The sequence below is a fragment of the Sus scrofa genome, chromosome 1 (genome assembly GCF_054392235.1).
Source record: "Sus scrofa isolate SSC_HxYL_T2T_F1_AM1 chromosome 1, Sscrofa_HxYL_maternal_Yorkshire_Landrace_v2.0, whole genome shotgun sequence".
Classification (NCBI taxonomy): Eukaryota; Metazoa; Chordata; class Mammalia; order Artiodactyla; family Suidae; genus Sus; species Sus scrofa.
In genome coordinates, this window is record NC_139383.1 from 168,730,573 (window position 1) to 168,754,645 (window position 24,073).

At 38.1% G+C, this 24,073-nt stretch overlaps 1 protein-coding gene across 5 annotated transcripts; it reads right to left on the minus strand.

Annotated features, from left to right (window-relative positions):
• Positions 1–353: 353 nt before the first annotated feature.
• LOC100153783 (ovalbumin) lies at positions 354–22,498 on the minus strand. Of its 5 annotated transcripts, XM_085018358.1 has the most exons (10): positions 22,275–22,477; positions 17,206–17,352; positions 15,606–15,678; positions 13,492–13,673; positions 10,660–10,710; positions 9,618–9,743; positions 8,201–8,318; positions 6,135–6,277; positions 3,887–4,042; positions 354–2,956 (listed from the first exon to the last, which is right to left on the minus strand). In XM_085018358.1, the coding sequence occupies exons 4-10, from the start codon at positions 13,657–13,659 to the stop codon at positions 2,561–2,563; spliced, it is 1,158 nt and encodes a 385-aa protein (XP_084874484.1). In that variant the 5' UTR covers positions 13,660–13,673; positions 15,606–15,678; positions 17,206–17,352; positions 22,275–22,477; the 3' UTR covers positions 354–2,560. The 5 variants fall into 5 exon arrangements, with proteins under 5 accessions (XP_084874484.1, XP_020955169.1, XP_084874479.1 ...); XM_021099510.2 differs by lacking the exon at positions 15,606–15,678 and having other exon boundaries at positions 22,275–22,490; XM_085018353.1 differs by lacking the exons at positions 15,606–15,678; positions 17,206–17,352 and having other exon boundaries at positions 22,275–22,498.
• Between the last annotated feature and the right edge of the window lie 1,575 nt (positions 22,499–24,073).

The following is a 24,073-nucleotide window of genomic DNA, read 5'->3' on the forward strand; positions in this document are numbered from 1 at the left end:
CACACCCTCAAACTGCAATATAACTTAATTATTAATGATACTAAACAATGCCAAACATGTGAGAATAAGACATTTTTCTTTCCATTATAATGTGTTAGAGCTTAACCTTAATCATAAAATCTTTGCTGAAATTACAACCCACGCTGTCCAAGTCTTGAGATGCAAGACTAGGGAAGAAAAAGTCAAAATGGTTTGAATTTTAGAAGAGAAAAAAAATGCTAATGGAGCAGGGCACCTAGTCAGGTAACTGAGACATAACCCACTGTATAATTCAGAAAGTATAATCGATGGATTCATTAGGGGACAAATCCATGCACTTAGTAAATCCATTTCTGAAAGAAATACTAAAATTATTAACTATATCTTCTTTTTATTAATAACACTTTTTTCCATGAGTAAAGTCAAAGGCACTACATAAAAAAATCATGGCCAATTAAGCTTCATGATTCTACTTGTTGGGAAGAGCAAGACTGGCATTCCATAACCAATCAGCAGAGCTGGCTGCCACACCTGCCAGAAACACATCCTTGGGAGAAAAAAAAAAAAAAAAAAAAGCCTTGGAGAGGGGTACTTGTTTGTTTTGCTTACATTAGAGATGCAATGGTTTAGTACTCAGCCTCTGTCATTCTGTTTGAACTAAGGATTTGACTCTTAGAATTTTACTTTTATAGAAAATAGCTCACAAAAACCATATGAGTCCCACTTCCCCCAATTACATTTTTCTTTCTTTTTCAATATTTTTTCATGCATAACTGACCAGGGAATGAGTATAAAAGATTTTTTAAAAAGCCCAATGTTAAAATGAAAAAAAAAAAGTTGAAATGTTTCAACATATCATATAATTTGTTCTTGCCCCCACTCTTTTTTTTCATTTCCGTGGCTTGGCCAGCATTAATTATCTTCTTATAACTCTTTGGCTGCTTCTTGCAGTACTATGTTTGGAAAATATGGTAACTCACATCCGCTTAGACAATAGAAGTTATTTACAACAAATTCTGAGAATGCGTTATTAGGATTTGCCAAGTCACTTGTAGAGCACAGGGTGTGCAAAGTTACTCAATGCAAAATACTCCAGGCAACCAGTAAATGTTTAATAGTACACTATTACCACTCTTTCCTTGGTAGTTATACATTACAAATTTTTGTTCAATTCTGTCAAAATGTAATTGCTATGTCCAACCTCTAAAGCTATTAAAATCTAAGTTGTGAGTTAGTGAAGATTGAGAAACAGTCTTATTACAATGAACAGGTGTCATTGGAATTATTCATCTTACACAGTTTACCAACCAAATGACTTCAGGGACGTGGTCTTGATGGTTATCATGAGCAGGGGTGTGGTATCAAACTTTCCAGGTTTGAAAATCCAGTCTGTCACTTTTTCTTGCATGTTAAATTGCTAAGCCTAAGTCTCAGCTTCCTATCTTTAAAATGAAGAAAACAGTAATTTATGCCTCTAAGAGTTTTGGTGAGAATTAAATTAGGTCATTTGTGTGGGTTCCTGGCTGCAGGTGAGGTAAACAAGTTTTGAAGAAATAACTTGGTAATCTCATCACATGCAGTAATATTTTTTCTTTAAAAAAAAAAAAACATTTGAGTGTTAGCTACCTATAAACGAGGTTCTGAGTGAGTTGAAGTCTACCTATGGTGGTATCAGTGGTATCAGTAATAAAACAGCAACAAACTCACAGATACAAAGAACAAATTAGTGGTTACCAGTAGAGAAGGGAGGAAACAGAGGAACAAGGTGAGGTAAGGTGATTAAGCAGTACAAACTACTGGAAGTTTCCATCATGGCTCAGTGGTTAATGAATCCAACTAGGAACCAGGAGGTTTAAGGTTCGATCCCTGGCCTTGCTCAGTGGGTTAAGGATCCAGCGTTGCAGTGAGCTGTGGTGTAGGTCACAGATGTGGCTCGGATCCCGAGTTGCTGTGGCTGTGGTGTAGGCCAGGGGCTACAGCTCTGATTAGATCCCTAGCCTGGGAACCTCCATATGCTGCTGGTGCAGCCCTAGAAAAGACAAAAAGACCAAAAAAAAAAAAAAGAAGTACAAACTACTAGGTGCAAATTAAGATACAAGGATATAACATATAGAACAGAGAATATAGCCAATATCTTATGATAACATACATATATCTTATAATACGCTGTATAATATAGAAAAATATTGAATTTCTATACTGTACCCCTAAAACTAATATAATATTGTACATCAGCTAACTTCAATTAAAATAATTAAATAGAAATAAGTGGTGAACTTTATAGTATCTGAATTATATCTCAAAAAAGCTGTTATTTTTTAAAAGAAGAAAAAAAGAAATGGTATCGGTCATATTTTTTTTAGTACGTGCAACTAATAGCATGGCATAATTTATTTCACCAAAGTAAAGTAAACCAAGAAGGGATAGAATGATATTCTACCTGAGATATTTGAAAGAAAAACATTGCTAGGAAGTAGGGTGTATCTCTTTCAGTTTTACCTATATTGAGTATTTTCTATAAGCACATAAAATCTAGCTAATTTGAAGAATCAGAAAGTTGAGGGTAAATTCAGTCCCTTCCTTAAGGGTTGAAGACTCTTCCACAGAAGAGAATGATCTTAGTTTCCTTGTGCAGGATAAAGAAGAGAAAAGGATGGTCCACCTTGAAGATTTCATGATTTTCCACTTGGTTTGTTTGGTTGGTAAGTGTGAACTCTGAGTCACTCTCAGTAACCTCTAGGGTGGCCTTATGGATTATCTTGGAGACCTTGAGGCCTCCTCCTGCAGTTATGCCAGACAAGTTAGCCCTTGAGGGATCAAAGACTTCTGTCATTCCCAAGGCTGCCAGAATGGAAGTCAAGTCATCATGGTACCCATCGAGTCTGAGCTGGGGCAGGTGCAGAACCACAGCTGTGTCTTTCATGTTGGTTGGGTCTATCCAGTTCTTTAGTTTCTCATAAGTGATTTCTCTGGTAACCTATGGGAAAGAAAGCAAGAAGCAAAATATGAACATTTTGGAGTTCCCATTGTGGCTCAGCAGGTAAAGGACTCGACATTGTCCATGGCACATTTGGACTATGTTGTGGATGGAATCTATTGGGCCATAAGTAGACTAAACACCAGATAATGCAATCTCAAGCAAGAAAAAAAAAAAAACCAAAACTACTTTGTATGCAGTGTCAATTCATCACACACCACCTTCAGCTCATCCTCATTTAAGAAACCAGAGGTGACTGCCCTAATTCACCATCCACAGTGGCTTACTTCACAGCTGGTGAGGATGAGGAAAGGAGGAAGGGAAGGGTGAGAAGTCTTTATCTACAGAGAAAAAGCTGAGATGACACAGAACTGGGAGAAGCATAAAAAGCAGAAGAAAAGGAGGAAAGATAGGGATTTAAAGAAAGCTACTGAGGAGTTAGACACCTATGAATGCTGAGAGGAAGAACACACAGTCACAGTGTGGAACAGAACATCCACATGGGACTTGGAGGAAAGCACCAGAGAAACAAGCAGAAGGAAAAGGCTGAGCATTGCCTTTGCATGTCTGGTTTTGGGTGTTGGCAGAAAGGAGATGTAGTTGATTGGCAGCAGGTCCAAAAGAGGTGTCAATGTATAATATATTAAAAGTACATGTGAAATAACAATGGCAAGCTGTAAAAACTGCAAGGGGAAGCTTTGAAAGCCTAAAATTAAAACAAGTAGAAGCAACATGTCCTGGCACATGGGTGCTTTATTTGTGGGTTCTGTTTTTTTTTTGTTGTTGTTGTTTTTTTTTTTTAAGTGAACCTAGCCCTGCATTAAATAGTAGTGGAAGCAGTTATTTTAAATCCCCAAGCTTCCTGCATATGTAATTCTCAAGCACAGAGTTTTTCCTTTTGGCTGTGGACACAAAGGCTCAGGGGTTTACCTGTCCCAGGCCAATGTCCTCTCCAGGTAGGACAATGACCATACTCAGGTGATCTTCTGTGTCAGGCATCTCAAGGACCTTCACCCGAGGCTCCTTCACGGAGCCCAGTTGAAAGTGACCCTGCAGCCGCATCATCTGAACAAGTTTGCTCTGGGACTACAAAAGTAAAAACAGTGAGACAACAAAACCAATTCCTTTCTGTTTCCCCTTAATACCTGGGGAATTTATATTTCATCCCCCAAAGTTGCCCACAATGAGTGACCAAAACAAAATCTAGCTATCTTTCCACAGAAATATCAATTACTGATCATTGCTGTAATGGCTTAAAGTGGCAAAGGTGGCCTAAAATAAGTAGCTTTAATTCAAAGTGTTTACCTCTTTCAACATATTATTTTTATTGGACTGTACATTTTTGATGCCCAGAAGCAGTTAATTCACTTCAAAGAGCTGAGGAATATGCATCATAAGATCTTATCAGGAAAACCATTTTTTAAAAGTCAAATAAATCCTTTGAAGAACATAATTTAAAATCTCTCCAGCTCAAGTAAAATATGACAAATTTGGACTAATCTGCAGCATTGTGTTGCAGATTACAAAATAGCTGTAAAATAGCTAAGAATGAAACAAAGTGCTAGGTGAATTCCACATAATAAGGATATTTTAAGGAAATGTATTTATGCCCATAACCATATTTTATGTTTTTCTCTTTGAAAAGGTAGTTCAAACTGGATAAAGATGCATTTATGAATTGTGTAAGTAAACAAAATGGATCAGATTTTATTGTGAAAATAAAGATTCTTAATTATTAACTGTTTCCTCTAGAAAGTCTACTTGCTTTGGGGTACATATACCCCTTTAAAGTATCTCTCTATGAATCTATTTTCCTTAAACTGCTGTCCCCCAACTATGCTGATTGTTATAAGAATCTACAGAGGTTACTTAAAAATATAAATATTCAAGCATTTCTTGTAAATCAGAATCTCCAGAAATGTGGTCTTAGAATTTGCATTTTTACAAAACCACTGCTGTAACAAATACATTATTTCGGAATTCCTGTCGTGGCACAGTGGTTAATGAATCCAACTAGGAACCATGAGGTTGCAGGTTTGAATGCCGGCCTTGCTCAGTGGGTTAAGGATCCGGCGTTGCCGTGACCTGCGGTGTAGGTCGTAGATGCAGCTCGGATCTGGCGTTGCTGTGGCTCTGGTGTAGGCTGGGGCCACAGCTTTGATTAGACCCCTAGCCTGGGAACCTCCATATGCCATGGGAAGCGGCCCTAGAAAGGGCAAAAAGACAACAACAACAACAAAATACATTATTTCACTCTATGTTTTATGAGCTCAATGTCTGATGGCAGTATTCTTTGGAAAGATAATACCAGATAATTCCAGATGTGACTATTGTGTTGGGCTAGAGAATTATTTTTCCCCTTAAAGACATTCACTATTTCTTGTCCATGAAAAAGTATTCATGTAGTAAGTATTCTGTATATACTTATTCACAAAAAATAAACCCTCTGTATTTTTACAGTTGACTATTATAAATTTTAAATTGACCAATGATTGCAAGCATTTTTTTTGATAATACATTTGATAGAGCAAATACAGTTGATGGTTTAGGGACTTGGTTATAGTATACAGATCCATTCTTTCTTTTTCAATAACATGTATTATTTTGGTTGCGGCCTGGTATGTAGGACACTTTGGGGACACTAAGAAAAGAAGGTGCAAGGGTTGAGAATAGTTGAAGGACAGCATACTTGGAAAATTTTATTTTGATTATGAATCTTGCTCACCAGCTTTGCTTTGCCTCTCAAGACTACCCCCACCCCCTACAAATGACTTACATGTTCCTTGCAGAAGCATCTGCCGGAGTTATTCCCTACCACCTGACTTAATTTCCAGTTTTCAATAAATGAATTGCTCAATGATGGCTTAAGCTTAGCCCAAAGCCCTAACCTGCTTTAGATCTCTGTGTTGCACCAGTTTTTCAATTTTATAACTGTAGTGCTAAACATAACAAAATAGGTTAAAAAGACTATGAAGAATTTAAAAGAAATGTTGAATAACAACAACAACAAAAATGTCTTGTAAACCTAAATCTGGACTTTTTCAAGCATGTAACTAAAATAGTCACTTGGAAATGAATTTACCTACCTAAGGCTATGAATAATTTAACATATTTTAAAGCAAAATTTTTGAGGATTTACTTTAAGAAAAAAAAAAAGCAAATTAAGTCATGATATTACCTCATCCAACCTGAAAGGCATTGCTGTGGTTTGGTCTTTGCGAAATGCATACTTCCAGGTCCCTTTGAAGGAGATGGCATTTACCAGCACCAACTGATCAGAGGATGTGAGGCTGTTGGGTAACAAGAGGTCCTTGATTTCACCTTTGGGAAGAGATGCATAGTAAGGTCATACCTGACTGGTCATGGAATGTGAATTGGTTTCATTGATTTTGCTTTTGATTTTGACCCATCTTTGAATTTATATAAGTAATGGCCTCTAGGTATCTTCAGATAAGCCAAAAACACTTCTGAGCAAATGTTTAAAGTACTCATAATTCTTTACTAAATAAAGAATGTGTAATGCAGAGGAAAACAAAGTAAATATATAACCTATCTGCCTACTTCATGGTGGGGAAAGTTAACCAGCCTGATTAATTTATATAACATTGTTACCCGCTTAAGAGTTGGTTTGCAGATACCAACACATTAACTGTTAAGGTTTGACTTTCCTCTGACATTCCTCATGGTACCATCCTATGCTGAAAACAATGAGTATCTGATTCAGTGGGTTTGCAGATCACTACTGTTATTTGGCAATGATTTTCTACTGCAATTAAGCAGAAAAGATAACTCAGAAAGTTGCAGAAGAAAGACTTTCTACCTTTTGTGCCTCTGTACTTCTCAAGAACAAAATTGATAAGATGATGTAATGAGCTTTCACTTTATGAAGTGAAAAAAGTCTTTAGCTCTTCAATACCTAATACTAGAACAACCAGTTATCCATATGAAAAAAAGAACCTTCCCCCTTATTTCATATCCTACATAAAAGTCACTTTGAAGTGGATTGTAAACCTAAATATATACACTATAGCAATAAATCTACTGAAGAAAAACAGAAGAGAATATCTTTGTGATGTGAGTAAGCAAAACTTTCTTAGAGGATATACAGAAAGCACAAACCACTGATAAATAGAATTTCATTAAAATTAGAAACTTCTGCTCATACAAAATACAGTAAAGAAAATAAATACACAAGACACAGACTAGGAGAAAATATTAGTAACATGGGTATCTAATAAAATATTTGCATCTGGAATATGTAAAAAATTCCTGCAACTCAATAATAAAAAGTAAAAAAAAAAAAAAAACAGTTAAAAAATGAAGTAAGAGTTCTCTCATGGCCTATCAATTAAGGATCCATCATTGTCACTGCTGTGACTCAGTTTGATCCCAGCCAGGGAAGTTCCATATGCCACAGGTGGGGCCAAAAAATGGGGAAATAACTTGAACAGAGACTTCATAAAGAAAGATATATTAAAGGCCAAGAGACATATAAAGAGGTGCTCAATGTTTTTAGTCATCAGAGAAATGCAAATTAAGACCACAATGAAATACTACTACAGACCTACTAAAAAAGTTACATGAAAAATTTTACAACATCAAAACTTTGAGAGGATTTGAAGTTATTGGAATTTTCATACAATGTTAGTAAGAATGTAAAATGGTTCAGCCACTTTGGAAATTTATTTGGCAGTTTCTTAAAAAGCTAAACATCTATCTAGCCTTAGACCTAGCATTAACACTAAGTATTTATCCAAGAGAAATTGAGATGTGTATGCAAAAAAACCTTTAACAAAAATGTTCATAGCAACCTTATTCATAATAGCTCAAAACTAGATGTCCATCAAGAAAAGAATGGATAAACAAACTGGTATGTTCATACGGTGGAATATTTCTCAGCCATAAAAATGAATGACCACTGATATATCCAAATACATGAACCATCCCCAAAATAAGATACTGAGTGAAAAAAAAATAGGGCACAAAATAGTATACACCATAATGTTCCATCTGTTTGGGATTTTAAGATCGGTAAAACTGACCTCTGATGATAGAATCAAATCAGTGGTTGCTTAAGAACAGGTGTGGAGGAACCTCTCAGGGTAACAGAAAGCCTCTGTGCCCTGATATTCATTTGTCACAACTGTCTGGGTTCACGTTTTAAGATCTGAGCCTTTCACTGAATGTAAATATGGCTAAAAGAAAAAGGAGACAATGGAGAAAAAGACGACTTTCACCTCTTACCTTTTGTTTTATTTTCAATCCATGCATTAATCTGTGTTCTGGCTTCTTCTAAATTATTTTTGAAATCCACATTTTCAGGTTTTAGTTTATATAGTTGTTCAATACAGTCTAAGTATTTCTATAAAATGAGCATAGAAAAAGAAGAGACATAGCAAATAAATTGTGACTTTAATACATTTAAACCATATGTGGTAGGAATTATACATAGAGGCAGATCTGTGTAAAATACCATTATGCAGACCTAGGCCTAATTAGTAAAGATATATACATTTGTCATGTTTTCAAAGATAAAATTAAGTAAAATGAACAAATTACTGCAAGATGTTATTTCAAGATGTTATGAAAGGGACATTTCTCTTTCTTTTCAGCCTCTGAGGTTGTACCTTATACCCATAACTGTATAATTAGGATACTGCACCTTAGCATAATTAGAGTCCTCAACTTGGGGTCCAAAATATTAATTCCTTTTTATTATTGATATAAAAACTTTGTCAGTGTGGCTTTTAATCATAAACTACTTAAATTTATGTTCTTTATGCTTCTGCTGGGCCACCCTCTGAAATGTAATTGAACATGCTACAAACTGGCATCTGAAAATTAAAATCCTAAACCCTTTTATAGTTTTCTTTTTTCTGTTTTTTTTTTTTTTTTTTATTTTTATGGCCACACATGTGGCATATGAAAGTTCCCAGTCCAGGGATTAAATCCGAGCCACAGCTGCCACCTACAGCAATGATGATGCTTTAACCCACTGAGTCAGGTAGGAGATCAAACCCGCACTTCCCCAGCGACCCAAGTGACTGCAGTAGGATTCTTTTTTTTTTTTTTTTTTTTTTTTTTTGTCTTTTTGCTATTTCTTGGGCCGCTCTCGCGGCATATGGAGGTTCCCAGGCTAGGGGTCCAATCGGAGCTGTAGCCACCGGCCTACGCCAGAGCCACAGCAACGCGGGATCCGAGCCGCGTCTGCAACCTACACCACAGCTCACGGCAACGCCAGATCCTTAACCCACTGAGCAAGGGCAGGGACCGAACCTGCAACCTCATGGTTCCTAGTCGGATTCGTTAACCACTGCGCCATGAAGGGAACTCCCTGCAGTAGGATTCTTAACCCACTCCACCATGGTGGGAACTCTGCTTTTATATTTTTCTATATGAAATAAAATGCATATATAAAATTAATTTATATTCCATATATAGCATCTATCTATCCAAAAATATATGTATGTACACACACACACACACACACACACACACACACACACACACACACACACACTGGGTCCCAGTGTAGATTAAAGATATATAATATCTTTTCTAATTTTCTACCATTTTGATAGAGCAGGCTATGCTAGAGTAAATTAAATGAAAGCAGAAAGTAAAGACTTTTACTTATGTTAAATAAGAAATTTTAACTCACTGGAAGGAATGGACGGGTTTCTTCTGCATACATTCCACTTGCCATGTGGATTTGACTGTGGCTGGTCTTGGTGATTTCAGAGAGGAGTGCTTGAATGTGTGAATGGACCCCTGTATCTTCTTCACACTAAATAAAGGTGGAGTTAGAAAATACTTGAAAACAAGGGCCATGCTATCACATACTTAAGTATCAACTGAGGTTAAAAAAAAGCTCTTGGTTTTCATTAGGACATATTATTTCAGAAAAAAAAATAGCATCAAAGACTACTTCTGCTATTAGAACATATCGAAATCTTTGCCTTTCACCAAACTGAGTGGTCTGACAACTATGTACCAAGATCACTCACAGGTGTGAGGGGCACCTCAGTAAGGTCCACACCCTGGTCAAAACTTGCCCTGTCTCCTCCACAAGATGGCCCAGAGCATACCTGTCAATAGTGACATATTCATATTAATAGAGTTTGTATCAGGAAAAATGTGTCACTATATTTTGTAATAAATAAGGATTCTGGGCAATAAAATTTGGTCCCCACCATAGATAATAGTGAGAAAGTCACATCTAAAAAGCTACAGAAGGCATACATTACAAATTTTCCCTAGAAATTAGCAATAAGGGAAAACACACCACTAAAACTCAAAGATAAGCTGTCTTTAGTGACGTTTTCAAAGAATGATATATTTATATCTGTTGAGTACTCACGCCAGTCTAGGCACTGTTTGAAGCACTTCTACTTTCTGAGTAGATTTGGGAGTTCCATCATGAGAACTCTTGGAAAATAATCTCCCTTCTACTCTTTCTTAAAGGCTAATTTTCTCTACCTCAAATGTTTGACAGATCCCATTTTGTCATGTCTTATTTCAAAATCTCAACATGATTATTTTAAAAAGCATAACTAGGAGTTCGACTGTCTGTATCTACATTCTAGGCTCAAACATGTCTGGATTATAAAAACCCTGTTTTATTGCCTTAAGCCTTTAGTCCTCAAGGACTAAAGAGAAACTGCCTTAAGAGAAGCGAAAAGGAAAGTAGGAATTATATCTACCCTTGTGTTTGAAGAATTTGAGGTTCTTGTTAATTCATTCAAGTGCAGCACCTACAATGAGAAATGAAGAACCATTTTCAAAGGCTATGCAAATACTACTCCAAAAGACCAGGTAGTAACGGAGCAAATCACTTCCTTGCTACAAATACTAAGTTTCCATTTTTATGAACTTTCTATGATTCACCCCCACTTTTCTCTTATCTGTTTACTCGTTTTGCTCATTTTTTTTTTCTTTTTTGGCTGAGCCCTTGACATGTGGAAGTTCCCAGGCCAAGGATCAAACCAGCACTACAGCAGCAACCTGAGCTTCTGCAGTGACAATACCAGATCCTTAACCTCCTGAGCCAAAAGGGAACTCCAATTTCCCCTGCCCATCATCTTTTTAAAAAGATGTTATATCAAAGAGGATAGATGAATTTGAAAAACAAAATCTTTCATGATTCCTTAGGTAGAAGTCTAAGGGTTAGGGATGAGGTGTAGGCACTTACTCTATTTATCTTTATAATCTTTGTGATAAAATGCAAGCTGAAGGTTGAAAAGAGTTATAAAATCAACTCAGGCTTGTTTATTTGTACTGTCACTTAATTTGCTCATCCCTACCTTTCCAGTTATGAAACATAGTAGGAACCTAATAAACATTTGAATGAAGAATGACTGGTTGTGTAAATAAAGGAATGAATCTTAATTTATTTACAACAATTAATAGCACTGGTTACTCCTGAACAGACAAGGACAATGATTGAATTCATATAATAGGTAACTATTTTAAAATAATTTTCATAAACATTATCTGATTTGACACAGTATCCGTTTGAGATTTCAGTAGCTTGTAGCATTTTCTTCTCTAAGAGTTAATGTTTGCTAGAGTCCTATTGATTTGAGTGAACTATAAAATACTGCAACTCTCTTCAAATATTTAAAGGGTGAGTACATTTCACATGTTTTGTGTGACTCCCTAGAGCAAAAATGGGATAAGAGGCAGTGGGTTTGGGACAGATATTATAACTTTCTTAAAATAGAAGAGGACATAATTTGTGTGTGTCTGCCAGAAACAGGAAAATGATAAAGGAGCAATAGTTATGGACAGGCAGCTTTTAGCTCCAGGCTAGGAAGAACTTTCTAAAACATTTTGTTAAACTGCTACTAATTGATTTGTTAAAAAGCTACTTGACACTATTAAGTTCTGCCTTATCAGAGGGCTCTGAACAGCCTCTGCTGGGTCCCAATGTAGATTATTGCATAGAGTAGAAAGTGGGAATTTTATGACTTCTTTCAGTTCTGAGATTCCCTGATAGTCTCCTGTATCATAGGAGTATTGTTCCATAATCCAGGGACATTGCATGCATGGTGCCCCTGATGTTGCTTCAGTGGTTGTCCCATTCACCACCATCAGCAGCAGCACCATCATTATCATCATCATCAGCACCACCACAATCATCATCAAAAGAAAGCATGCTGAGAGTTCCCATTGTGGCTCAGAGGAAATGAATCTGACTAGTATCCAGGAGGACGTAGATTCAGTCCGTGGCCTTGTTCAGTGGGTTAAGGATCTGGTGTTGCCACAAGCTGCAGTGTAGGTCCCTGGTACGGCTCTTGAGTTGCTGTGGTATAGGCTGGCAGCTGCAGCTCCAACTCAACTCCTAGCCTGGGAACTTCCATATGCCACGTGTGCGGCCCTAAAAAGACATAAAAAAGAAAAAAGAAAGTATGATGGTTGAACCTGGAATTCTGAGCATTTTTCTCAGTCGTTGAATGTGGTAAAAGAATAATTAACAGGATGAAAACTTGAGGAATTTTTCTCCATTTTATAGGGAAATCAGCAAAGAAAAATTGAAATGTCTGCTTCTAACTCAGAAAAGACAAAGAATTATTCCCACTCCAGACTTTCCATCTGCCTGACTTGTGCCCTCAGCACAGTGACCATATCATCCCTCTGGTTGCAAAACCTGAAGCACGCACAAGGGTAGATGGAGCCACAGCCAGCAGGCTCCCACTTTGAAAGGAGGGGAAAAGGGGGAGTGACTCTACACATACTCATCCCAAGATGACTCGTAAAGATTCCCACAGCATCCTCCTTCTCAACCAGTTCTCCCTCTCCATAAACACATATTTATCGCGCACCTATTATGGGTGAGAAAGACACTTGGGACCTATCCTCCCAATGCACGGAAATAGAACAGAATTGACCTTGAGAGTGTTTACATTTAATTTTTCTTGAGTTTAAATGTATTATTAAATTCAGACTTTTGACTCCAGCTTTCCAAATTCAGTTCCAATATAAATCCTGACTGCGGAGAAGCTTTGTTCCACTAGTTAATCATTCCCTCTATAATAAGCAGAGAGGTGATTAAGGCATGTTGAAAGATGCCTACTAAGAAATAGTTTTTCCAGTCACCCAAAATTATTGGTTGTTAAAGTACTAGTGATCTCCTTGGAAATGTAATTGCATAGACTGTAAATCCTTGCAAACTATTCTTTCTGTAACCCACAGCAGGAAGGCCCTGAGGACCTAAGGATACATAAGGGGTGGGGGTGAGGTGGAGGTGGGGAATCCCAGCTTTCCCGGGGGCCAAGTTGGCCGCATTGACTGCCTCTCCCTGTTCAGCCTCTGCTGTGCCCACACATTGCTTGCCCCTTAGAACAGAGCTGTGGGAAGTCTTACCTTTTGCACCCTTTGGGAAAGAATCAACTTGATAGGTAACCTTAAGTGAAGGTGGACAGTCTCTTGTGCTGACAGAGTTGGGCATCTATAAAATCTCCATAATAAGCCAGTGTTTGGAATTATCACTTGACCGTCTTCTAGACATCACTGAAAGTGTGTTTGTGACATACCTTTTCCATCTGGGATGCACTTTCGCCTCTGGCCCCAAAAAGAACCACAGCCAGGGCAGACAGGAGACCCAAGGGAGAAAAGAAGATATTCTCAATCGTGTGGTCATAGCTTATCTCTTTAAACACGTCGAGGCAGAACTCTGCATTAGCTGCACCGAGTGAGCCCATTCCTTTGCTCAGGTCTGGAAAACAAAAGCAAATGTCAACAACCAGAAATGTAGGTCACGACACCACTATTTCAGTCTATTTCAAGTTGGAGTAAGAATTATTTCCAAATTTGTGAATGATAGATCATCAAAGAGTGACTTTATGGAAACCAAAAGAACACAGATTTTTGAGCCCAATGCATTTCCAAGTCTTCCACATTCCCTGGGCAAGTTACTTAAGTTCTCCTAGTTTCCGAGTTTCTATTTTCTCCTCTGCAAAAGTGGTTAAATAATAGCTTCCTTATAGAACTAGTATGAAGAGTAAATCACATAATGTTTGTACAGTGCCTGGGACTCTGTCTGCATAAAATAGGTGGTCAACTATGGTAGTGAATATTGTTGCTAGTGTTGTTATTGTTACCTTATGTTAGTCCACTTCATTAGAGTAATGACCAAGAAGACAAGCTTACAACATTGATCCCAATGGACATGACCTCACTGAGTCTTTCAGAAGAACACAAAAGGGACTGACTGAGTGAGAGAGTAAAGACATACCATCTACTGTTTTCACCACTAAGAAAATATCTCAAAGTGCACACCTCCCCTCAGTGGGTTGGTGGTACCATCAACAAATGTAATGGAGAGTATCATATATATATAGAAAGTATATGTGTGTGTGTGCATATATGTATACACACACACACACACACACACACACACACACACACATATATATATATACACATATGAATGTAACCAATCATGTTGGAGTACTACAGAATTATTACCCCACTTTCTTCTATGAAACCACCCTCAACTATTTATTGAGAAAGACAGAGCTCCCTGTTCTAGGAGCTGTGAGACCAGCAGAGCTCACCTTGGCTGAGTGCCTTTACATGGCTGTTCCCAACCACGCCAGGGCTCAGCGGCTCTGAGCCTGTCCACAGAGCCAACTCAAAGCCCCAGTAAGAGGGGTGTTCCAGGAAGGACAGTCTTTCATCCCTGCTTTCCTTCCTGCATTCAATAAAGCCCCCCATGCTCAGGCACTGTCTGAAAGAATGAAGTTCGAGGATAATGGGAAAGCTTAGCATTTCAGCTTCTACCTGATGCTTGATAGAATTAGGTAATAGGTCCCCATGGAATGTCGAATCTTCTCTCTTCTATGCAGTTCTCCTCACTGTTGGGGGTCTATTTTTGGAGAACCACCTTAGAGTCTGTGGCCTTTTGGGATTAGTCTGGGGCTAGGGGTTGGGAAGGCCCTAGGGGGCAACATTTAAGGAAGCACTCGAATGTGTTGACCCTGTGCTTATGTGACCCTGACCATGACCTCCTTAAGAACGAGCCACCCATGGTGTAAATCAACTATATATACATCAGTAAAAATAAACCAATAAATACGTAAACCAACTATACTTCAGCAACAAATAATTAGAATAGAATAGAATAACAAGAGAATGAACCACCCTTTGAGCACACTTTAAGGAGGCACTTGGGCTCAGTCATACAGGCACAGAGACAGCACAAGAAAAATGCCTCCTTAAATTGTGCTTGCTTAGGAGCTTTGCTTGCCTCACCCTATTCCTGGTGTGGCTCAGCACACCTGGTCAGGGTTTGGGATGCAGGAGGCTGCAAGTCTGTACTTTTGATGGCTGTATAAGACTGTTATCTTATATTGTGCCACAGATATCTTACAGAGCTTTGATTAAGAGATTGGAATTAGAGTGAAATTCTCCCCTGTCTGCTGCCATTGACACAAACAGTGTACCTCAGTCTTAGGGAAGTCAAAACATCTTAGGAAAAATTCTTGTTCATCCTGCATGTTTTAAAAGGGGAAAGAGACTCATTGTGGTAAGTTTCCTCAGAGAGCACAAGAAGTGGAAAATTTGTAGTTGCTTGGCTTGGATGAAAATATAAATAGAAAAGTCATAATTATTTCTTCTGAAGGATTTAAGTTATAAAATGTCTCGCCAATATCTAGAGGCCCATCAGCAACTTTTCTCAGCCTAGGGGTGTGGTTCCAATAAAACAGCCTTAAGAATTCCTACACAGAGAAGAGCAAGTTTAAATACATTGCTTGGGCTGTACGGCTGACATTTTATAGGGACCAGAAATGTTACCACTTGCTCAAAAAGTCACCGCTCTCTTCACATAAACATGGATGTAAAAGCCTCTAAGATACCAGTGTATTTCTGTTGCCTCATTGTCATATAACTTGGAATGGAGGTGGAGAGTGAGAAAAATAGGGGTCAGGTAGGATTCAAATTCACAAAAAATAGAAATAGATGTTCAGACTAGGACCCGTTTCTCAGAGTTTGTGAGACACTTGACCCATTGTTTCCCCCCGACCCCCACTCAACTGTTTGGGAATCCTGCCTCCTGATAACTCACATGGTCAACCTACAATCAAAAAAATCATTTGCTTTGCTGAAGAGACAATTAGTTGAAATGGTCAATCATGGGTCCTTATGACAAAGAGCTTTTAAATCAGGCAAGGGTGATTTCTAACATGACCTCTGCCTTTTGCTCTACATGTGAGGATTTCTCCAAAACTGCATTTATAAAATAGGGAGAGTAGCAGATATCTGACAAGTTTGTTTTGAGTGTTAAATGTAATAATGAATATAAAACCTCTAAATAGAGAAGTTACTCAATACTTCCTCTTCCCTTCTTGGATTACAGATTGAACTCAAAGAAGAATCATAGATTTGAGAAGGAAACTGTTGGGTCCCCAAATTAATTCTACAAATGGGGAAATTAAAGTGAGCTTAGTGGGGTCACATGACTTGCTCAAGTCCATACAGTTAGAAAACATCCAATTCAGAATGAACACCCAGTGTTCTTGTTCTGCCTTTTTCCCTCTAATTTACCAGATACAGACACAGCCTAGAAAAAAAAAAAGAGGAGCTAAATGTTGGTAGCACATACCACACTTACAAACAAATTTCTCATTCAGCTTCAGTTCAGTCATCATTAAATTCCTGACCTTAACCTAAGAATAAAGATTAGAGATAGAAATGGCTTTCAAAAGAAAGAAGGAAAGAAAGGAAGGAAAATGGCTTTCTACAATATTGCAAACCGTGACATTAAAAAGCTCACTTAGGGAGTTTCCTTCGTTGCTCAGCAGTTAACATACCCGACTAGGATCCATGAGGTTGCGGATTCAATCCCTGGCCTCAATCAGTGGATTAAGATCCAGAGTTGCTGTGAGTTGTGGTATAGGTCACAGATGCGGCTTGGATCCCGCATTGCTATGGCTGTGGTGTAGGCCAGTGGCTGCAGCTCCAATTCGACCCCTAGCCTGGGAATTTCCATGTGCCACAGGAGCAGCCCTAAAAAGAAAAAAGAAAAAAAAAAAAAGAAAAAAAAAAAGGCTCACTCAGTGGGTGTGATTAACTGAAAAGAGAACCGCACTGCCTTGTTTTAAGTCTGCCTCTCACCAACGTCCCACAAACCATAGCACCTCTCATTGCCCTTTGCCTTTAATTACAACTAAAGTTATAAGTGGGGAGTCATCACTAACTACAAGGATCATGGCAAAGAAAATACAATTTAGTGTTTGCATTTTTACCTTGTCTTCAGGTTGGTTAAAGTTCTGCTTGGTAAGCCCAGAGCTATGTCTGCAACACACAGACACACACAGCACTCAGCACCCACAATGTGCTCCTCCCGTTTCTCAGAATTTGGTTGCACAAGTCATTTTTCCTTGCATTGTGACCTAAAGTATTTATACAAAGGGGTAGAGAGTGAGCCAGCTGACGTATGCATTGTAAAATATACTGCTCTCCTGGGTCAACATAGTGACCCAAGAGATGTAGGAAAAAAACAATGACACATTTAATGGCATAGATTTTATATAATAAATTGAGTGGTATTTAAAAATTAGCTGTAATGCATATGTCTACCTTGCACACACTGTCTGCCTGTGACAAAAAGTGCTGATGTTTAAAAGTCAGAGAGGAGACATTTGTCTTGGGAATGGATAGCATGTTTCTTTTCTTGACTCCTAAAATGAGACATAGTAAATGAAATGCTATTCTTTCTGACATAGAGGTGGGCAGGAATGAAGTAATCCTTATTTATTTATTTATTTATTTATTTTGTCTTTTTGCCTTTTCTAGGGCCGCTCCAGCGGCATATGGAGGTTCCCAGGCTAGGGGTCAAATCGGAGCTGTATCTGCCGGCCTTCGCCAGAGCCACAGCGACACCAGATCCAAGCCGTGTCTGCAACCTATACCACAGCTCACGGAAATGCCAGATCCTTAACCCACTGAGCAAGGCCAGGGACCGAACCCACAACCTCATGTTTCCTAGTCGGATTCGTTAACCACTGCACCATGACGGGAACTCCTGGAGTAACCCTTACTGGAGTAAGGGTTTCAAACTTATCTCATGACAAATGAGGCAGGATTCCCATGAGAAGCAAGTTATAGCTCAGCTGTAGTACCAACTCAGAATATGTATCTCAGAATGTCAGAGATGAAGAGCATCTCTTCAGAGATTTTCAGCCCCATAGCAATCATTTTATATTGTGGCCCAAAATATATGTTCAAAACTAGAGTTTCACCAGCAAAAAATTTTAAATAGAACTGCCATTTAAACTAGCAATTTCACTTCTGGGTATTTATGCTAATTTGAAAAGATATATGTGCACCAGTGTTCATTGCAGCATAATTTGCAATTAACCAAGATATGGAAGCAACTGAAGTGTCCATGGATAAATGAATGTATAAAGAAGATGTGGTATATATAAGCAATGTACTATTCCTTAGCCATGAAAAGTGAAGTCTTGCTATTTGCAACAACATGGATGGTTCCACAGAGTATTGTTAAGTCAAATGGCAGTGAAAGACTTATACTGTGATCTCAGTTACAGGAGAAATCTAAAAAACAAAACAAACAAACCACAAAACAAAATGAAAATAGACTCTTAGATATAGAAAACAACAATGCCCTAAATTATTTTCTCTAAAAATAAATACATGTATTTTTCTTTTTGTAATAAAGAATCCCTCCAACAAATTATTAGCTAACTCTAATTGGGTGCAATTAAACTGAAATCCAGGCACTTGTACTAGCTCCTTTTTATCAAATTACACATATTTATACATACTGAGAGATAAAAGCATTAATCTTTAAAAACAGTGTCCAGAAGTTCCTGTTGTGGCAGGTGGAAGTGAATCAGACTAGTATCCATGAGGGTGCAGATTCGATTCCTTGCCTCACCCAGTGGGTCAGGGCATCCAGTGTTGCCTTGAGCTGTGGTGTAGGTCATAGACGCGGCTTGGATCTGGTGTTGCTGTGACTGTGGCATAGGACAACAATAGCTCTGATTCAACCCCTAGCCTGGGAACTTCCATATGCCATGGGTACAGCTCTAAAAGCAAAAAAAAAAAAAAAAAAAAAAAATTTAAGTGTCCAAACTGCAAATACATGCAAAGGAAGATGAGGCTAATTAATTGAAGAAAAAAAATTTAAGGCAATAAGAAAAGGAGGGGAGGGGAGCCAGAATTTAGATCCTTTGTATTTCCATTAAATGACTCCTGATTTGTAGAGGCAACATAAAAACAGACACCAAATATTTGATTACAATAGGAAACAAATGCAATAGTTTTCCTTTTATAACTTTACAGTGAATTTTATTACATTATTTTACACACAGGAATAAAAACTTTGCACTATGGTCTTCACACAACAAAATTGGCAAATGCCCACCTTACTGGACAATTAGGCGGTATTTGGCTTTACCGCAATGAGTATGAAAAGGAAATGGCACACAGACCATAGAAAAATGCCCTATGGTCAAAAGGGGAAGAGGAGAAATGAAACAATTCGATTACAGATAACATAGGTAAGAGACATTCTGGATTCATGGACTATACTCTCAAGGAAAACTTGCCCATTCAGAAAGCCAACTTGCCTTCCTGAAACCCTGCAACTAACAATCCTACCTTCTGGGTAAAGGGATACAAGAGAAATGATTTTATTTGTTGAGCAGTTGACTTGTATGGGGATCCTTGAGCAAGGGAAAAAGGGCATTCTTTTTCATGCTCTGGAAAGAAATAGACTTCTACATGACACGAAATCTCTTGAGTCTCAAAGAAACATACTTTGAATCAGATTTCCACCAATTTAGAGAAACTTCCCTTCTCTCATATACAATCCTGCAGAGAATTTGGATTCAAAGAGGAAAAGGGGAAAAAGAGGGGTTCACAATTAAAAAGGAAAAAAAATCATCTCCGTAGAAACTGTGATTCACCTATATAGACACTATTCCCCCAGGGACCCAAAGAACAGATACTTTCGAAAATAAACAGTTAATAATCACTTGTTGGCTATTCCCGGAACTAGGGATTATTTGCAAAGAAATGACTTGTTCAGTGACTTCTGTGCTATTACCTATAAACACCCTGTTAATAAAAGAACAATGTCTGTTTTTCCTTGCCTATAAAGGCTCTGATTAATAGCTAGGAGTGAAGGTGTGTGTCTCTGCTTGTTGTTCTAGCTATTTAAAGAAACAGATCATCATATGTGGTCACCCCTGGAACTCTAATTCCACAGAACTCACACCCATCTAGTGGTCCATGACTCTTGAATTTGCTTTGTGCTACAGTAAATGACTCCCATCCAGAATGCCCTTATTTAGATGTATATAGCAAGGATTTTTTTTTTAATGACCTTATGTTTATTAGGTTCTCAATAAACTTTCATTTCCATTTCTTTGCTAAAACTGTTCTTTTTAAAAATTGAAGTATAGTTGATTTACATTGTTTCAGGTGTACAGCAAAGTGATTCAATTATGCATATATATTTATATATATTCTTTTTCAGATTATTTTCTATTATAAGATATTGTATATAGTTCTCTGGGAAACACAATAGGTCCTTGTTGTTTATCTATTTTATATGTAAGTAGTACATATCTGTTAATCCCAAATTCCTAATCTATCCCTCTTCCACCTTTCCCCTTTGGTATATAAAATTTATCTCTTTTCTAATTATTAGAGAAATGAAATCAAAACTACAATGAGATATCACCTCACACCAGTCGGAATGATCATCACCAAAAGTCTACAAATAATAAATGCTGGAGAGGATGTGGAGAAAAGGGAGCGCTCCTACTCTGTTGGTGGGAGTGTAAATTGGTGTAGTCACCATGGAGAACACTATGGAGTTTTCTTAAAAACTAAAAATAGATCTACCATATAACCCAGAAATCCCACTCCTGAGCATATATCTGGAAAAGATAAAAACTCTAATTTGAAAAGATATATGAACCCCAGTGTTCATAGCAGCACTATTTACAATAGCCAAAACAAGGAAGCAGTGTAAATGTCCATCAACTGATGAATGGATAAAGAAGATGTGGTCTATATATATATATACAATAGAATATTACTCAGGCATTAAAGAGAATGAAATAATGCTATTTGCAACAACACAAATGGACCTAGAGATTATCATACAAAGTGAAGTAAGCCAGACAGAGACAAATATCATATGATATCACTTATATGTAGAACCAAAAATGATACAAATGATCTTATTTATGAGCAGAAATAGACTCACAGAAATAGAAGTGGGTTTGTTAACCTAATGGATCTATGGATACGCTTCAAGAGGCCTTTGAACTTCTACAATTTATATACATAAATTCTTGTATATATGCATGTTTCAATGCTTTTAAATCTGATTCTCAAAGCAAGTATTTACTTCAAAAAGTAAATGATCATTTCAGTAAAAGCTTCTAGTAGCCTTACATGGATGCCCCTGCAATTCAACACCTCCTTTTCTTCTGGCATCCATATTCTATGCCCTGGATGCTGATGTTACTATCATTTAAAGATTGCTAACTTGAGGAGTTCCTGCTATGGCATGGTGGGTTAAGGATCTGGTATTGTTTCTGAGGCAGTGAGGGTTCGGATCTCCAGCCCAGCATAGTGGGTTAAAGCTGTGGTGTAGGTTGCAGCTGTGGCTTGATTCAGTCGCTGGGCCAGGAAATTCCATATGCCATAGGTGTGGATGAAAAAGAAAAAAAAAATTGCTAAGTTGAACCTTGAGAAGTCCTCTTCTCTCACCTCCACATTCATTCAATCACAGAGTCCTAGCAGGTCAGGCCTCCTCCTACATCTGTCAACTTTATTCACTTATGTCCATACCAAATCACTTCCCAGCTGGATCACTGCCTAGGTCTCCCTGTTAGCAATCTTACAGCACTCGAATCCACACATCAGCAAACACAATCCTTGAAAATACAAGCTTTAGAGTGTCACTCCTTTTCTTAGCGCTCTGCAGTACCTTTGCACCAAGCTTAGAGCAAAGGAGGACTCCTCATTACCTTGTACAAGGTATTCTCTCTGCTTGCCCAGCCCACCTTTCACTGCCCTCTGCCCTCTACATCCTGTCTCACTTACAACTAACAGAGGAGCCCCATGGTCTTTCCTCTTGGGTCTAGAAGAAGCTGTTTTATCCACTGGAGTGCTCTTCACCTCATCTCCCACTTGCCTTGCTCTACTCATTCTTCCAGGTTTGAGCTACAACTGTCATTCCCCCAGGAAGCCTTCCTTTCCTTCCAGGACTGGCTTAGAAACCCACACCTCATGCTTCTATAGGACCTGTAGCTTCATTTGTAGGACTTACCCCACTGTGACAACTTGTGGAAATTGTAGTAGTTCCTTCCAGCCTAAGAATCAAACTTTTAGCAGCATTGACCAGTCTTGTCCGAAAAGGCACACTTGGAAAGACATTCTACATTTAAAGATAGATTGTTTTCAAAAATATCTAGAAAGGATTTCTGTCCATCTTCTCTCCTCTCTACACTTAACTCTCTGTTCTGTGCCCTTTTCTCACCCTCCCAATGCACTGAGTAAGCAGACACATATTGTTTTGCTTTATTTAAATGACAAACCAAGATTAAAACTCAATATTTATAAAGGATTAGTCACTCTAGTTTCACTACGGTGTTCTCATATTTCCAGTACAATGGTGTTCTTCTCTTGGTTCACAATGCCACAGGCAAGGGACAGGGAGAAGAATGAGGGAGGAACAATAGAATGTGTCAAGACACAATGAAGACCTGGTAGCCCGCTCACCTGCTTTGTTAGGTAAACTCACTGTGGCTTTCTCTTACTGAAGGTGCTACTGGGAGGACTGGGCTTATGAATACTATTCTAGTCACGGGTCTTCACAAATTCTAGGTTAGTCTATTGGGATAGAAACTAAATATTAGTGTCAAGGGCTACACAGATGATTAAAAATACTATCCCCATTGATGAGTAGAACCTGTCAGTGAAGTTTGTGCTGAAGAGAAATTACAAAGGGAGCAGAAGGTAGCTATCCTTTCTCTCAGAGAGATTATAGTTAGGAGAGTTTATTATTAGAAGAATTTATATGATGACAATGATGATGATGGTGGTGATGGTGGTGATATTAACTGTCAGAATGTTTATTATTAGGAGAAATAATACATGGCCAAATGAAATCACCCAAAAGTGTAAATGACCCAAACATAAGAACATGTAGTCAGATAATTATGAATTTGCCCAAATTTATAAGAGGTGTGGTCTTCCAGGAAAGCCTGAGGTCGTCAGAGACACTTGACATCAATTGGTAGGCATGGCAGAGAAGGGGTGAGCCATGTAAGGTGTTGGAGCACGAGGCAAGAGGACTCAGCATAGCCAAGGCACAAGTGAGATTCATGAAGTTCAAGACAGAAAGAGCACACATTGTCTGGGGTAGTTGTTTAGTGTCTCTGAACCTATTTTCCTTATGAAATGATAATACCAATAATAAATAATAATTTCAACCTTACAGGATTGTAAGGAGACTTGAGGTGAGGGTGTGAGAATGTTTTATAAATGATAAGCAGTGATGATGATGAAGGTGATTGTGATGATGCTGATGATATTGCTCCTCCTCTTAACTAAAGGATAAGTGAGAAAAAGCTTCCTCCTGATCCTTTAGAAACAGAAGGAAGTTCCAACAATACTCTTTTCCCCACCTTAGAAATCTTGCCTTACATAGGTTTGGCATATGTTTAGCAAAACACAGAAAGTTCTCAAGGAGCCACTGATGGAGGTGGGAATGAGTGTCTGTTTCGTGAGTCACCTGAGTGATCCACATAGAAAACATGAATGTGGTCAGGTTCTTGAACAATAAAATGAGTGTTATTAAACCGAGATGGATTTGGTTTTTCAGTCAGTACGAGGTGTCTTGAGCTTAGCATCCTTGGTGGGGAGTGAAAAAACCAAGTAGAAGGAGGATGGAGTAAAACTGTGGAAGGTTTTGAATGCTGTGTTGGCATTTTGACCCTGTCCTTATGTGGTAAAGAGCCTCTGGTGTTTTATAAGAAGGTGACTTGATCTGATCTGTATTTTGGGAAGATAAGTGACATTTGCAGATGAAAACATAGAATAACTTAATGACTTAGGGTTTAAGAG

Coding starts and splice junctions, on each gene's coding strand:
- LOC100153783 (XM_085018353.1), bottom strand. CDS start 13,659: ATGGGCTCACTCGGTGCAGCTAATGCAGAGTTCTGCCTCGACGTGTTT. Junction 4,043..6,134: donor TGCCTTTCAGGTTGGATGAG/GTAATATCATGA, acceptor TTACTTTTGTAG/TCCCAGAGCAAACTTGTTCA. Junction 2,957..3,886: donor AGGACATTGGCCTGGGACAG/GTAAACCCCTGA, acceptor TCTTTCCCATAG/GTTACCAGAGAAATCACTTA.